Source organism: Balaenoptera musculus, chromosome 9, assembly GCF_009873245.2.
Source record: "Balaenoptera musculus isolate JJ_BM4_2016_0621 chromosome 9, mBalMus1.pri.v3, whole genome shotgun sequence".
Taxonomy (NCBI): Eukaryota; Metazoa; Chordata; class Mammalia; order Artiodactyla; family Balaenopteridae; genus Balaenoptera; species Balaenoptera musculus.
In genome coordinates, this window is record NC_045793.1 from 88,165,121 (window position 1) to 88,180,206 (window position 15,086).

Below are 15,086 nucleotides of genomic sequence, written 5' to 3' on the forward strand. Positions count from 1 at the left end.
CCAGAAAAATCCTAAGGGCATTAGCTCTCTCAGACCATGGCATCAAAACAACCTACCATAAGTAGAGCAAAATCTTTGTAATACGGCCAGTCTAGAAGTACTACCTAATGCACGGGACCTAGATTGTGACTGCCGGTTTTAAGCAGATAATGTTGTAATTTCCAGGATAACCAGTTTTATATATTTCTTAGTTTTCATGTTTTTTTTTATTCCTCTTCTAGTAGAAAAACCTAAACTTGATAAGATTTTATGTACCTGTTCATACTATTTTGTAATGTGGCACATCTATATAAATCTGTTTCATTAGTTTATAAATTTTGTAAACACTGTAAGCAAGTTTGTCCTCTAGCAGTGAGTTAGCTTCTTGCCTGGTGTACCCTTCGAAGCCAGTTGTTTTGGTTACCTATTACCTTCATGTACCTCAGGTATCCACAGAGTACTTGGATGCTGTTCTTGGCTGAGCACCAGTCTCCCTGGCTCCTCTGAGGCATTCTAGTAGCTGCTGTCCCCACGTCTAACCCTGCCCACACATCCTGCCATGCAGCACTGCTTCAGGCTCATAAAATACAGGCTCAATGCGCCTGGCCTGTGCCGGCACAGAGACAGCAGCTCATGCCTTGATGAAGTTCAGACACTGTAGCCAAAAGGGAAGCAGTCTGATTTGTGGGTAAGAGGCAGGGAAGGAAAAAATGGTTACTGTATCGGATAATGCTTTGTGGCAGCCCAGGCGGGACGCATCCTTGGGCTTCTCAGTCCCAAATGACAGGGATGGGAATTGTGACTGAAAGGAGCCCACAGATATTACTTTAATTAAGAACAGTTCCATTCCACACAAGAGGAAATTCTCGAATTACTCTGTCAAGAGCAAGTGAATTCAATTTTGGTAAAATATGATGACCGAAGCTGAGATAAATCATTATTTTATAATAGAAACTGTTGGTTTAGAGAAATCAACATGTCCAAAATCTGCGGCTGCCCCAAAAGATCAATTAAGCAATTATTTGAATATGAAAATCCAGAATTTATGTCTATAACTCTGTTTTGCCCACCAGAAAATACCTTTGGGGGGAATTTAGCATATTTTTAAATGAAGAAACATATTTCAAGGATAGTGTTGTAAAAAGGATCATTATATGAAAGTAAAATTTCCATTTTAAGCATCTACTAAAAACTGATATTAAGGATTAAGAGAAGTCAAATAAAGTAACGGTAAAAAAATCCTCACAAATATTCTATATTTATGCTATACATATGCTAAAAACACACTACCTTGAATGAAACTCAAAAAACCTCTTTCATAAAATATAGAAAAAGAGCCAGGTTTTAAAAGCAACTCTTCTTCCCCTTATGTTTTATATTTATTTTTAAAATGAGGCTACTAGTAATAATTTTTGTTTTGACTGACTTTATTAGTAAACAGGCTATTAGATCTGCAAGCCTTTCCTTCTGAATAAATGTGACAGTATGTGATTTATTGCACTTAATATTTTGCTCCTTAGTCACTTCCTTGGCTGAAATTCCCAAACCTCATTAGGTGACTTCTTTCAGTTTATGGCAGATGGACAATGACCACAGGATATAAAATGAACAGCTGTCCTCCTCCCCTTTGTACCCTGCTCCCTTTCATTCCTATTCCCCATTCCCTCACTTCCAAAATATTTGTATTTTTTCCTTTTTCCTGCCACTCCTATAAGAGAGAAAGGGACCAATTCCCTCCTGCTTTATGGAACGCCATGTCATTTCCAACCAATTTCAGGTGCCCAGCTCTTTGCAAGTTCCCTCCCAAGTCCACAACATAGAGGTTTCATCAGATCTTATGTTGAGAAAAACACAAGGAAGACAAATGCAAAACGTGCCAGGCTTTGCCAGGTTCCCTGCTGAGCAGCCCTCCGTTCCCTGGGGTGGAGGCCATAAACCGAGCCCCAGTGCTCAGGCCTGGCTCATTTTCTAGGAGGACTGATCCCCACCTTTGGCAGCAGGTGTTAAGTAACGTCCCTCTCCACCCCCAGCAATCTGGAGACTCTGCATTACCACCCTTGTTGCAGTTCGGGCTTTGACCTTGGTCTCAAGGTCTTAGAATGGCCACTGTCTTATCTCCCTGAAGGGAGCCATCGCTCTAACCTTCCTTGTGACGCTGACTCTCTGGGGCGGTACCACACCTGCTCTTGTCAGTCTCCCTCCCAAATGATATAGTCCGGCCTTTGGATCTCCCTCTTTCCTGGACTTTCCGACAGGCTGCCCTCTCACCCTCCTCTGTGGTCTGTACCCCTCCGTTTCTTCTCCCACGTGGACTTCCCCTCCCCCACCTCCACCTATTTGATAACAAACTCCTGGAAGCCTGGGCAGTTTCTTAGATTTTGCTTTCCTTACAGTGGATGTATTCACATCCTAAAGATCTGTGATAAAAGAATCCTTGATCAAGAGTCCTTGATTGATAAGAAAGTGAAAACTGCTGGCTCAGACCAGGTTATAATATTGCTCGCGGATTTCATTCAGCACTCTCCCCTGCCTCAGCAGTCAAGAAGGGTCTAGTATTGAGCGCCAACGTGGAACCTCACTAAATCTCTTTCCTAACCTAAGAATAGAATTCAATTCAGTTCATATTTATTTAGCTGTAGTCGTGAGTAAAATTCTGCCCTAAATACAAAGAGGGATACTTGTACACTTCTTAGTCCTCACGGAACATTTAAGCTATAGAGGGTGAAAGTGGATGTGCATAAATGGCCAGAGTGTAAATCAACGCAGAGTGAACTAGGCACCATAAAATAAACACAGAGGAAGTGGGGATTCAGAGATATGAGGGTGTGGCAATGAGATGAGTTTTCATGGAGGAAAGACCATTTAATCTATATCAATGATCAATTTCTTCTCATCCTATTGTTCACTGTTTTATCCCTTCTACTAGAACAGCCTTCAATAAATATTAGTGAAACATATTTATGAATGAATTATTAATATTTATTTTTAAGCCTCTGCAAGATGAGTGACAATGAAATAAATATTTCAAAAGAGAAAGGGTACAGTATCTTTCAAACTGTATTTTAATTCACGTGAAGACAACTCTTTAGTTATCAGTTTCAATAATGCAAAGACATAATTAATCTCAACAATCTTTGCCAGAACCTTATACTTAGTAGCATCTTACAATATTTCAGAATATTCCCCTTTATTACATAAGATAGGACTTAAGAACTTGAGGTGAGGTGGATTTGAAAAATATATAAAGTTCATATAAACTGGTCTTTTAAATATACATTCCCTAAAAAGGTCAACTCCAGGATGAAGAAGAAGGATAACCTGAATTAAAATCAGTTCCAAACTTTAATTATTAAATAGATAACCCAGAAGTGTTCCATATATAAATATTTCAATTTTTGTGTTAATATAGATTCCTGAAGATCTAAAAATTAAGTAATAAACAAATCTTATTTTAATATCTTTTATATCCAAGAATTTTAAACTCAAATAAAACATGTATTTAACCTTAAAAGCACGTGTTGAGCTAATTTTACCATTAAAATTTTCTAAACTTCTGTTTTTATTTATGTATGTTTAGAGCTCAAGTCACCAGAGATTTTGTTAGCCTCATACTCAGAGATTCCCGTGTTTTCAAAAGAGTTTTTCACGACTTCATAATAAATTCCCCAAGGTCTTACTTACTTACCCAGGAAAAGTGACTCTTAAAAAAAAAAAGAGTCTGATTTAGAAATATATCTCAGGATATTCACAGAGGAAATGAGCAATAATTCCTACCAAGATATAAGAGGGCTCAATTTCTCCTCCTTCTGATTAGCTGTTCCAAGAGTTGAGGGACAGTTTCTCTACTGAATCAAGTTCTAAGTAATTAAGATGCCTGTGAATCAGGCTTGAGGGAAAAACTTCCCTCATGCTAAATGCAATATAATACCTCTTATAAGTGGCATTTTATTCATTACATCTATTTGAGAAAGATCTCTTTTCTTTTACAAAGCAATCTTCCAATTCAGTAATGAATACCTCTAACTTTGTAATTTTCTAGTTTTTATTTTTCAAAATACAAAATGAGTAGCTCTCATTTATCTCAGAGACTCTGTAGCATGTACAGCACAAAGGAGAATAATTCAGGCCTAAGGACATTTTCATATCTTAATCTGTAAATATAAAACATTTATGATATAATGCCTTTCCTCTGCTTGAGGTGATTAAAAACAAACAAAAAAGCAGTGGAAAAAAAAAAAACCAACAACACACAGGACTTCCCTAGCAGTCCAGTGGTTAAGACTCCACGATTCCAATGCAGGGGGCCCGGGTTCGATTCCTGGTCAGGGAACTAAGATCCCACATACCGCAACTAAAGCTGTGCGCCACGACTACTGAGCCTGCGCACTCTAGAGCCCGTGCGCCGCAACTAGAGAAGCCCGCATACCTCAACGAAGACCCAGCACAGCCAAAATAAATAAATAAAAAACACACGCACACATACCCACAAAACCCAAAATCTTTAGGATATTTATAAGTAAAACCAAAGAAAAAAGATACTAACTCTATAAATTATGAACAAATAAAATATTCTAGCTAGTTCAATAATAGCAAACTGATAAGCACATGGATATGTATTTTCATCTACTGGCTTCACTAAAAGCATAGTTTATTGGTGATTCTCTGTTTCCTTCTGGGTCATCTTTTCCATTGATTGAGGTCCTCAGATCACCTCCCCCAAATTTCTTGGCATGAAATGTCTGCATCATACCAATTTAGCACTTGGCTACATAATATTACAGATGTCTCAGTAATAGTTACTTGTCACTCAGGCAAGAAATATTAATGAGCATCTACTAATTTTGAGTCCCTAGGCTAGGGGCTGAGAATAGCATGAGGGACAAGACTGATTTACCTCCCATAGCAAACCGTTCTTCATAATGTATGTTTTTAAATGCTTTACTTTCAATCCCCATTTAGCCAATGGATTCTATTAATCTGAAAGAAAGAGCTGGGCTAAATTGAACAAGCATATTACTTGGCAAGTTCTTGTTGAGTGAATCAATGCAGATTTACATTAAGGAAGGGACAAAGCCATTCTTAACACAACTGATCTTTCTTAAGAAAGATCACACACACAGTAAGAATTAATTTCATTATATTTCTTTATTGCTCAAGAGAGAAAGAGGTCATTTTTCTGACCTCTATTTCCTACTTAAAACTCCCAGCTGATGCAGATTAACTCTTCAGATGGACACAAATACTGTGACACTGCTCATAGCAACCCCAGCCAGTCCTGCTCTAGGAGGGCACTCATGTTCCCATTTTAAGCCTTGCTTATGTCACTCTATCTCCTGAACTGGAAAAACTTTGTCCTTTCCACTGACTCATCCTGTTGACTTTCAGGGATTCTCCTCTCTAAGAAGCCTTCCTGAATTGCTCTACTCTGCAGGACCTAACACCACAGGGACCAGTACACACATCCATCTATGTTTATAACAGTCTGGTAATTCTCTAGATGTTTCATGCTCCATATGCATCCAGAGCCTTCTACCACACCACTAAACACTGTAAAAATGTTGTTTTCTCACTTTTTTGTCTTTCCATAGTTAACGTTAGCTCAGAAAAGCCTAAGCAGACAACAAATAGTCAGTGAAATTTTGTTAAGTGAATAATGGCTCCAAAGCACTACCAGCACTTCCCTTGGACCGAGGACCCTGCCTAGGAAAACAGAGTTTGGAGGCATCTGTAAAATAGTGGTTTACAAGGGCATTTTCAAATTTTTCTTCCTGTCCCAGAGGAAATCTAAAGGAAATGGGTAAATGTCCTTAAGCTTACAACCATAAATTCCACAAGTTGAATCTAATGAATCAAGTGAGGATTGTAGCAGATCAATGCCTCAGCACAGAAATGGATATGAGATCTTTCACTGGAATGGAAAAATGAAAAGTTGTTCTAAGAATATTTTAGGACATCTTTCATGATGATTTAGCTGTTGATAACCTGGTACATTTCAACTTGCAGAACTGTGTTTTCAGAATGCTTTAACTTTAAAATTCATTTGGTTAAGATAGTCTGTATATTTATATGTGTGTGTGTGTGTGTGTGTGTGCACACGTGTGTGTGTATTTAGAAAGAGCTGGGATAGCATTGGTGCTAAACATTGGCATGATAGAGTTTATTTGAGACACTCCTTAGTAATTCAAGACATTTCTATATACATATCCCTGAGGTACTTGGGACTACCTTGGATAACGCTTGTGATGAAATTAAAATGTTTACAAGAGCAATATAAAAATATCAAGGCAATAACTTATTCAATTGTGGTTATATAGCCATAGTTATGAACATACTTATCATTGAGGCCATAAATAATGACAGAATCCCCTAGAAAATGGTCTATATTACATCTGAATCATCATGATATACAATGAACATTTAACATCTCAGAGGACTCCTTAAGGAGTGACTCTAAATCTGACTGACCATATTTAACCACACTATTTGAATAGATTTGGAAAGTTCCACAAGACACAAATAAATATAAATGTTGAACTGTCTACACACAGTGTTTTTTTTATAACACACTCAATAAAATTTTTGAAGAGAATATAAATTCAGTGGCTACTTGGCTGCGATTGCTACTTTGGTTATTGTGGGGCTTGTAAAGCTCAGGATGAATATACACAATTATGACGTTTCTGGAATTTGTGTATGTGCCCCAGTCTAGTCCTCGCACCATACATACAAACAGAAGAATACTACTCCAAGCATTCATCATGAGATACACAAAACCATTTCTGGAAAGTTCTGCCCGCTATGCCTATTTACCATACAACACCATACAGCTAATGGTTTGCCACTACATTGTTTCTCAGCCACTTTAATACTTCTTAGTTCCCAAGAATTTTCATTCTCAAAATGCAGTAAGCAAATTCCCCAATGAAGTCACTAGGCAGTAAATTATAATTTCTTTAACTAAATATTTTGTTTCATTCCCAAACAATGACATGTTAAAATTTCACTTTTTATTCTAAACCTCCCACTCAAAAAAGATTTCTAAGTGTATTTTTTAGTTATAAACTTGACATAACTATCTATCTATCCATCCATCCATCTTTTTGCAACTCCCTGATTCGGTTACTCTTCCAGTCTTCTAACCTGGGATTCAAATCCATGCTTTGTATAATACAAGCAACTCTCTGGCTTGCTGAGCTGCAGCCCTCTGGCTTGTGGGGAAATCAAGGATTCTTGCTAAGTCACATTTTTGGGTCTAGTCTCAAGCCTTTGGGCATGGTGCATGCTCTGGGTTTTGGGTCTCAGGCACCAAACCTTAAATTCTCTGATAAACACCCCTTCTTGGCCCTCTTTCATCAGCTCTATTGTTCATGGTAGGGTGCTATTGAAAGGCAAGGAAATGAATCTATGCCAGCTCCACAGTATACTCTTTACTATTTACAAAAATAGAATTTTTTTTTCCTTTAAGGAAGGATAATTTAATTGGTGCTGGATCTCTGCTACCATGACTAAAATTTAAATATAGTAGAATTGTGAGGCATATATTTTAAAGAGCATTCTCTTGTGTTCTTTAATTGCATAAAGATATTATCTGAAATTAATATTCAAATAAATACTCAGAATACAGATAAATAAAAAATCTAGCTTATATTTTATATTAATAGCATAATGAATTTAAACACATTTGTTCTGGTTAAGAACCTCTAAGTTACACTAGCCCGTCATGCTAGAGTTTTAAAAATCTGTTTTTGTAGCACCACAACTTTTTAAAAATGAGCTTTTTTTTCTGATTATAGAAGTATTACATGCTCATTATAGAAAATTTAGGATACACTTGTTAATAGATCAAAGAAAATCGTCTTACCAAAAAACTCATTATTTTGTTTTTGCCAATGCTTTTCTTATGACCACATATGGACTTCTGAATAGTTTGTAAATTGTTATAGGTAATGCTATCAATGTTAGAAGAAGAGTCCAAACCGTAGTCAGGCAGGTTCACATTTTTACTTACAGAAGCTGAAAGGAGGCAACCTGAGGAAAAAGTGACAACTACAATACATGACTTGAAGAAAATTGTTCTCAGGCACAATCAACCACAGTGGGCTGCGAGAGCACTGATTTGCAGTTAGGACTAGAAGGCTAGTGAGGGAAACAGTCCTTTCGCTAATGCGGGATGCCCAAAGATATGAGGGTGAAGACAGTGGAAAGCGGAGGATGCCGTCTCAGGGGCATGGCCGCTAGCAGTCCGCATGTCATGGGGAGAGGCCAGGAGGTTTCCATGTTATGAGACCAAGACCAATAAACTAGCCCCCATCTAGAAGGCAACATCTTTCTTTACCTAGAACATTCCCTTTGGAAACTTGTGCTATTTATTAATATACACCTTTGAAAATTCAAATGGAAAATAATATAATAGACAGCAAAACTATAAACACTTGATCAAAAGATACCTGATTTTACTGAAGGCTTTGGGTAGAAATTTTTAGCTCTAATACAAAGGCACTTAAAAGAAATACTGCCAGATACAGTCATTTTAAAATTATCTGTGTCTGAATTAAACATAGATTATTTATGTCAAGTATGAAGCCTTAATTGGTTTCTCTGAGCCACCAATAATTATCTTTTTCACTGCCATTCAGTAAGAATGCAGGAAATTTAACAGATTTCAATCTTAATCTGAGGAAAACATTACTAGTAAGGTAATTCTGTGTAATAATCCAATACATTCAAAATCCACCTTTAAGATGTTTCGGATTATTTGGATTATTTTTAAATACCACTTGCTGCCCGAGAGAAGTGAGAACAGGATGTAGTATTTACAATTTTTTTATTTCACTTCAAAAATGTTTTAAATTATTTACTGCAGTGTTAAGACTTACTCTTCTCTAAATCTAAAAGTATTTGGCACCATAATCCTGCTTATACACTATGATTAAAACAAACACTTCCAAGTTAAATTGCTTAACTGCTAAAAAACTTACCAATGGAAAACTGGAGGACAGAAGCTGTTGTTGTATTAAGGCCTGTGGTAATCTAGAAAAAGGAATATAACAAAATAAGACGAGATAGAAAGAGAGGAGGAGAAAGAGGAGAAGATTCAGGAGGAGGGAGAGTGTAAAGGATAGAAAGGAACCATAAACAGAGGTTATGTTTATCCAGTGGTTAGCTTACTTCTGTCGACATGTCAGAACACAGATGTATTTCTCTGTGAGATCCTCACTTAGACACTGCTGGTACATTTCTCGGGGTCCTATCGAAAACTCTTTCTTAGTATAATTTACCAGGCATGTAACACAGTCCCCTCCACTCATCCCACCACCTCCCCTCTGTCCTCATCAACAGACCTAGGGCCCAAGAGAATATCATAAAAAGTGACCAAACAAAAATTGGGACCAAAATTAAGAGCAAATGAGAAGAGAAAGAACGTTTTGAAAAATAAATATAATTGCAACAGGTAGAAGGTGCAGGATATCTTTGGGGGATGATGAAAATGTTATAAAATTGATTGTGGTAATGGCTGCATAATTTTGTCAATAAAGTAAAAACCTTGAACTGTATACTTTAAATGAACGAATTGTAGAATATGAGGATTATTTCTCAATAAAACTGTCACTCCCCCAAAAAGTAATCAAATTATGGGCCTAGAAATACTCTTCCAACACATTTCTATTATTTTCCCTTAGTTTCATGAAGAAGCATTTTTCCCCCTTTTAAAAAAAGGAATGGTACCTTGTTTAATTTTAAATAAATTAAAATTTTAAAAAATATTTATTTATTAATTCTTTTGTTCGTTCATTCATTCTATGGAATAGTGACTCATTCATTCTATGAATGATTCATTCATTCATTCATTCTATGGAATAGTGACTTTGACCCATACCAGCTTAAGTAAGATGAAATAAGAAAGAAAGAAAGTAAGAGAAATAAGGTTCTCATTTTCAATGACTCTCTTGTTGGGTTTCTGACCCCATAAGGTAAGGTATGGGATGCCTCCCATGACTGCACCTTATAAAACAAAAAGTGTATAACTGTGTTTTCAACATGGCAGAAGCAGTAGGCTTCTTAAATGTCATAATAACATCCTTAGACTTGTCCCTGCACTGTGTTAGTCCCCATGTGATGGAGTTCACAATGCAGAAGAGTCAAGAGATACCCAGTTCATGAATCGCCACGGGAATTCGTGGACAAACAGTGAGCAAGCCTCTTGAAGTGCTAGAATTCAGCTGAGATGTGAATATCAAAAAGTTGAATTGCACTTCCCATTTCTACAACACAATTTGGAAACATGACTGAGCATGTGTTTTAAATATGTGGCTTTAAAGTTCATGAAGAAGCAGAAAAGGTAATAGAGGGGAGGGCAAGACAGCCCATTTTGTAAGTTGTCTAGATATCAGTATAGGTATCAGCTCCTAATTGATTTTCACCATAGCAAAAATCACTGGTGTCAGGATGTCAGGTGAATCTCTCATTATCACAGATTATTTAAGAGAAAGCTGGCCCACCATGCTCAGAACTGTTTCCTACTTCCTTCCTCTCACCAGAGTCATTAGGGAAAAATGCACTAATAGAATTTTCTTTAAATAACAAAAATACTAGCTCCATTTCAAGATTCCTTTAGAAAAGGTTAGCAGACATTTGGTGCTGTCCAAAATGCCCAAAAGACATTTGGTCCACTACAAAAAGTCCTTGATATTTGGTCCTGGCCCAAACCATTTGATGTGGACCAAACAAGCTCATGGATGTTTTGGATAGACCAAACTTCAAGGACCCTTTGGTGTGGACCAAATGTCTTATGAACCAAATGTCTCATGGATGTTTTAGACAGAACCAAAAGTCCTGCAAGGTTAAAAGAAATCTGCTTGTTTTTCCCTCATAACTTTTAAAGTAAGTTCAACTACTTATCCTCATGGGTGTTCCACTTGGAAATTTTGATCTTGAAGTCCAAAGAGGCACATGGAAATTTTAAAAATTTTTCACAAAATTGAATGAATGCTCTTTTCCCCCTCTGATTTTATGTAACTGAGTAGATTCCCAGATGAGTTATGAAACACTCCTGAATATAAGTTCTTTGAAACAATGGTATGGTATTATATAAGTTAAAATCACCACAGCTATTGCTATTGCTAGTGCATTAAACAGACCAGAGAGTCTTTGATACTTATGCTGGGGGTGTAATAAACGATGCTTGTGTCACCTGGGTGATCAAGTTTCACAGCTGTGACCTCTGCTAGCAAACAGTAAATCACTTGAAATAGTGCCAAATTTCAATTATATGTGCTAACTGAGGGTGACCCTAGACTTCGATTAGTCATTGATTCCACATTTTTTTCTTCACCAGGGAAGCTAAGGACTGTTGACTCCCATTCTTTTACCTTTCCCCATTTAGTTTATTAGTAAAATTGTCAGCTACAAGAAAGAACAGGAAAGATGAAGAGAAAAAAAACAATGAAGCATTGCCTATAAAATCTATTCACCTATATTTACATTTGAGTATTATAAATTATTTATTATTCTTGAGTTCAAATATATGATTTCAGTCTGCAAAGTTATTAAGTCTTTACATGGGACATTCTGAAAACTAAAGGACTTCTTAAAGAGATTTTGATAAATATTATAGCGACTATGAATGTCTGAGAGAGAACTTTTTCCCTACCAAATCTCACTGCTCTTAAATTATCAAATAAACTCCAAATTATAGAAAATTATAGAAAATTAACATGCTCAATAAATGAATCTGAATAATTCACTGCAGGCTGAGGCTGTTCATTCTACACTTCTTCCCTGCAAATTTTTACTGGGTTTAATCCTGTTTTAGCCCAAACTCCTCCTTGTAACTAAAATGCATTTTCAAATATGAGAGAATAATTGAGTAAATATTTTATTTTTAAAAAATGAAGAGTAACATGACTACTTTTGTTTTAAGCTCTGAGAGAGCACATTTTCTCTAGAAGGAGTGGGTAAATGAGTTCCTCATTACCTTCATTTCAGACTAGCAAAATGAATCAAGTGAGGTAGGTGTCACTCCCTGAAATATGGAGACTCCCTTAAGTAGTGAAACGTGTGAGGGCTGCACAGCAGAGCAGCAGTGGAAACAGAAATGTGTGGTGTGCCCATGTGTAAGCGGGTACTGCCTCTCACTGGCTCTGGGTTTTACTGAAATGAAATAGCCATTTGACTGAATTCACAAAATGGAAATGCTCTTTTAGGCATTTTAAAAAATAAAGCATTAACCTACTAAGGTTCTTCACCTGTGGTCGGTGGTTCTTTGTTTCACAACTTCAGTAAGAACTGGATTTATGAAAATTTTTAAAGTATATTTTTTTAAAAAGTGATGTTTGGGGCTGATAACTTTCATCAGTTCTCATGCACAACTGTTTTAACTGGATTCAGTTTTGAAGTGCCGTGCAAATATTTGAATTTTAGTGGACAACAGCATGTTTACTGACCACTGAATTCATCACTTTTCTTTCGATTGATCTTTCTTCTGTAAACACAACTTGGGTACAATATATATTTCTGCTCCTGGGACACCAATACGGTATAAAAATTATTGGAGATTAGAAGTTGCTAGTGTGTAAAATGTAGATGTCATCCTTATCTTTGTTAATGTATCTTCATTCTATTCCCTTTGAGTCTACAACACAATTCATCCTAGGAAAATACTTATGACGTAAATATAAATCTGTGTATTTTTTTCCTTTCTTGGATAAAGATAATTATTTTGAATATTTTCCTTTTTAGTTGAAAGGCTGATCTCACATTAATTATATAACACAATTCAAAACTAGCCCACTGGGTGTATAAGCTCTAATGCTAAATAAACTGGGATATAGTGAAACCTTCAGGATTAAATATATTACATGGGATCAAATAAACTAGATACTTCAGTTTCTATGTTACAGAAATATGAATTCTGGCATTATATTCTTAGACATGTTTATTTCTTATTAATCAGAAACAAAAAAGAATTTACCAAGCATTTCCAGAAATATTACTGAATGGGTGAACATTCTAAAATAGGCATTTATTCTAAGCTTGATTAACTATGACAAAAATTTAATTTTGTTTTAAGGTTTATAGATAATTAATTCAGTCATGGTACATTATTTAAGATGTACTAGCAAATCTATTTTTTCAAGAAGAATTTCACTACAGAGTCACGTTTGTCTGCAGGAATATTATAATATCTTGTTAAGACTTGAATTATGAGCACCTATTTTAATTTGCATCCAATTAATTCTGTTTGTGTTCTAATTTCAACTAAAAACTCTTCAATTTATCAATGTTCTGAAGCTCATATGTTTAATAAATTAAATTCATCTATTGCCATGAAAGGGGTATTCAAGCAGCATAAAATAAGAACCATGTTATAAAAACTAACTGACTTTCACAATTTGATAACTAAATCTTCTTTTAATTACCTAGCAAGGTTTTTTCCTCCTTTTTTCTGTGGAAGCCAGTCTTTTGGCCACTTTTTAAATTAATGAATTGGAAACATAACTGTGATGGAGGGGTGAAAAACACAACTTTGTTACTAAAAACTCCATCATAAGGAAGATGTGGGAGAAAAAAGGAGAGGCATTGAAACTCAAGTCAAAAAGCAGAAAAGCAAAGCACAAGAGATGTTGCAAAAAGAAAATTAGATGCAAAGAAATTGAGCTAGAAGTATAACACAACAATTGCTTTTATATCCTTTTTCAAGAATGTGGAATGAAGGTAGTCTTGGTGCCAGAAAGAAGTACCAAGTGACAACAAAAGGCTCACTAGCCACATGCTGATGGCTAGTGGTTTTATTGCTTTCAATTTAGAATGCTCATGTTTCATTTTACATATGATCCAAGGACTTACCTTTGGCAAGCAAAATCTAATCATCTAAATTAAAGTAACCTACTACTGAACAGTTTGGCATAAACCAAAATTTTTTAAAAACTGGTTTATTCAGTGTGCTTTTTCATTTTAAAATAATTCATTAAAGTTCCTAGGTGGTTAGGAAACAAAGTTTAAAAATAATGTGATAAAATTGCTCATCTAATATTTTTGGCTTGCAAGAAGAAAATAAGAAGTGTAAAAGTAAAGCTTTATACAAGAACTTATAAAGTCACAAATTATTTAGATATGATATATATATATAATATATGTGTGTCATATATATCATATGTCAGGCCTGTCATACCCATATTTTTAAAAAGGCATATAATCACAATGATGCACCATGTTTAATGAGATCCATTGATGCTGCCAATTTTATTACTGCATTCTTTATTTTTTACATTTGAAAATAAATTATAAAATCACTGCTCCTAATTTTGAGATATTTGCAATAGACTCATAAATAATACTGCAAATTTTTATCTGAACTGGAATTGGGTAGGAAAACCTTTTGTTGGCAAAAAGTTCAGTAAAGACAATGTATTTGGAATAATGTACATAAATAGCGCATACTTACCAATTCTCTTGGACCATATGGCTCACAGAAGGTGACAGCATTGCCATGCATAATTGCACCACACTGTTCTCCAGTCTCACAGTTGTTACATTCAACCCTGTGGGAACACAGAACACAACCTCAGGCTGTGAACTAAGTAGCACAATGTGGTTTATCACTCAGGTAAAGAAAGATCTAATAGTTGTTGTTATTCAGTTGAAATCAACATTTCGAGGAAGATAATGGTATTTTGTATTGTGACATGTTAAAGAAACATAAAAACAGAAAGATTTGAACTTCAATCCCAATTCTTTCAGTTACTCGCAATGGTGGGCAAGTTACTTAACCTCCCAAAGTTTCAGTTTTCTCATCTGTAAAATGAGGAAAATAATATTGACCTAAATATCACATAGTTATGAGGATTAAATGAGAGAGTGTATATAAAACACAGAGTACAGAACCAATCTCACAGTAGGCACTTAATGGCCGTTGGTATTATTAACAATCATTACATAATATACTATGCCCAATACAAGTATTTTGCTAATATGAAAGATAAGCAAAGTAATATACACTTATATAATCAACCAAAACCATGTATCTCTGAAATCAAAAGGTGTTTTACAAATTTTAAACCTTTTTCTTTTGAGTTATGATTAATGCCAATGTTTAAAATAACGGTCCT

General features: G+C 35.6%; 1 protein-coding gene across 3 annotated transcripts in view; it reads right to left on the reverse strand.

Annotated features, from left to right (window-relative positions):
• RELN (reelin) overlaps window positions 1–15,086 on the reverse strand; it is a 531,612-nt gene that overhangs the window by 239,329 nt on the left and 277,197 nt on the right. For all 3 annotated transcript variants that reach the window (XM_036863169.1, XM_036863168.1, XM_036863166.1), the window contains exons 7-8: window positions 14,423–14,519; window positions 8,958–9,009 (exon numbers count right to left, since the gene is read on the reverse strand). In XM_036863169.1, coding sequence (XP_036719064.1) covers window positions 8,958–9,009; window positions 14,423–14,519 — 149 coding nt within the window. The remainder of the gene's footprint in view (window positions 1–8,957; window positions 9,010–14,422; window positions 14,520–15,086) is intronic.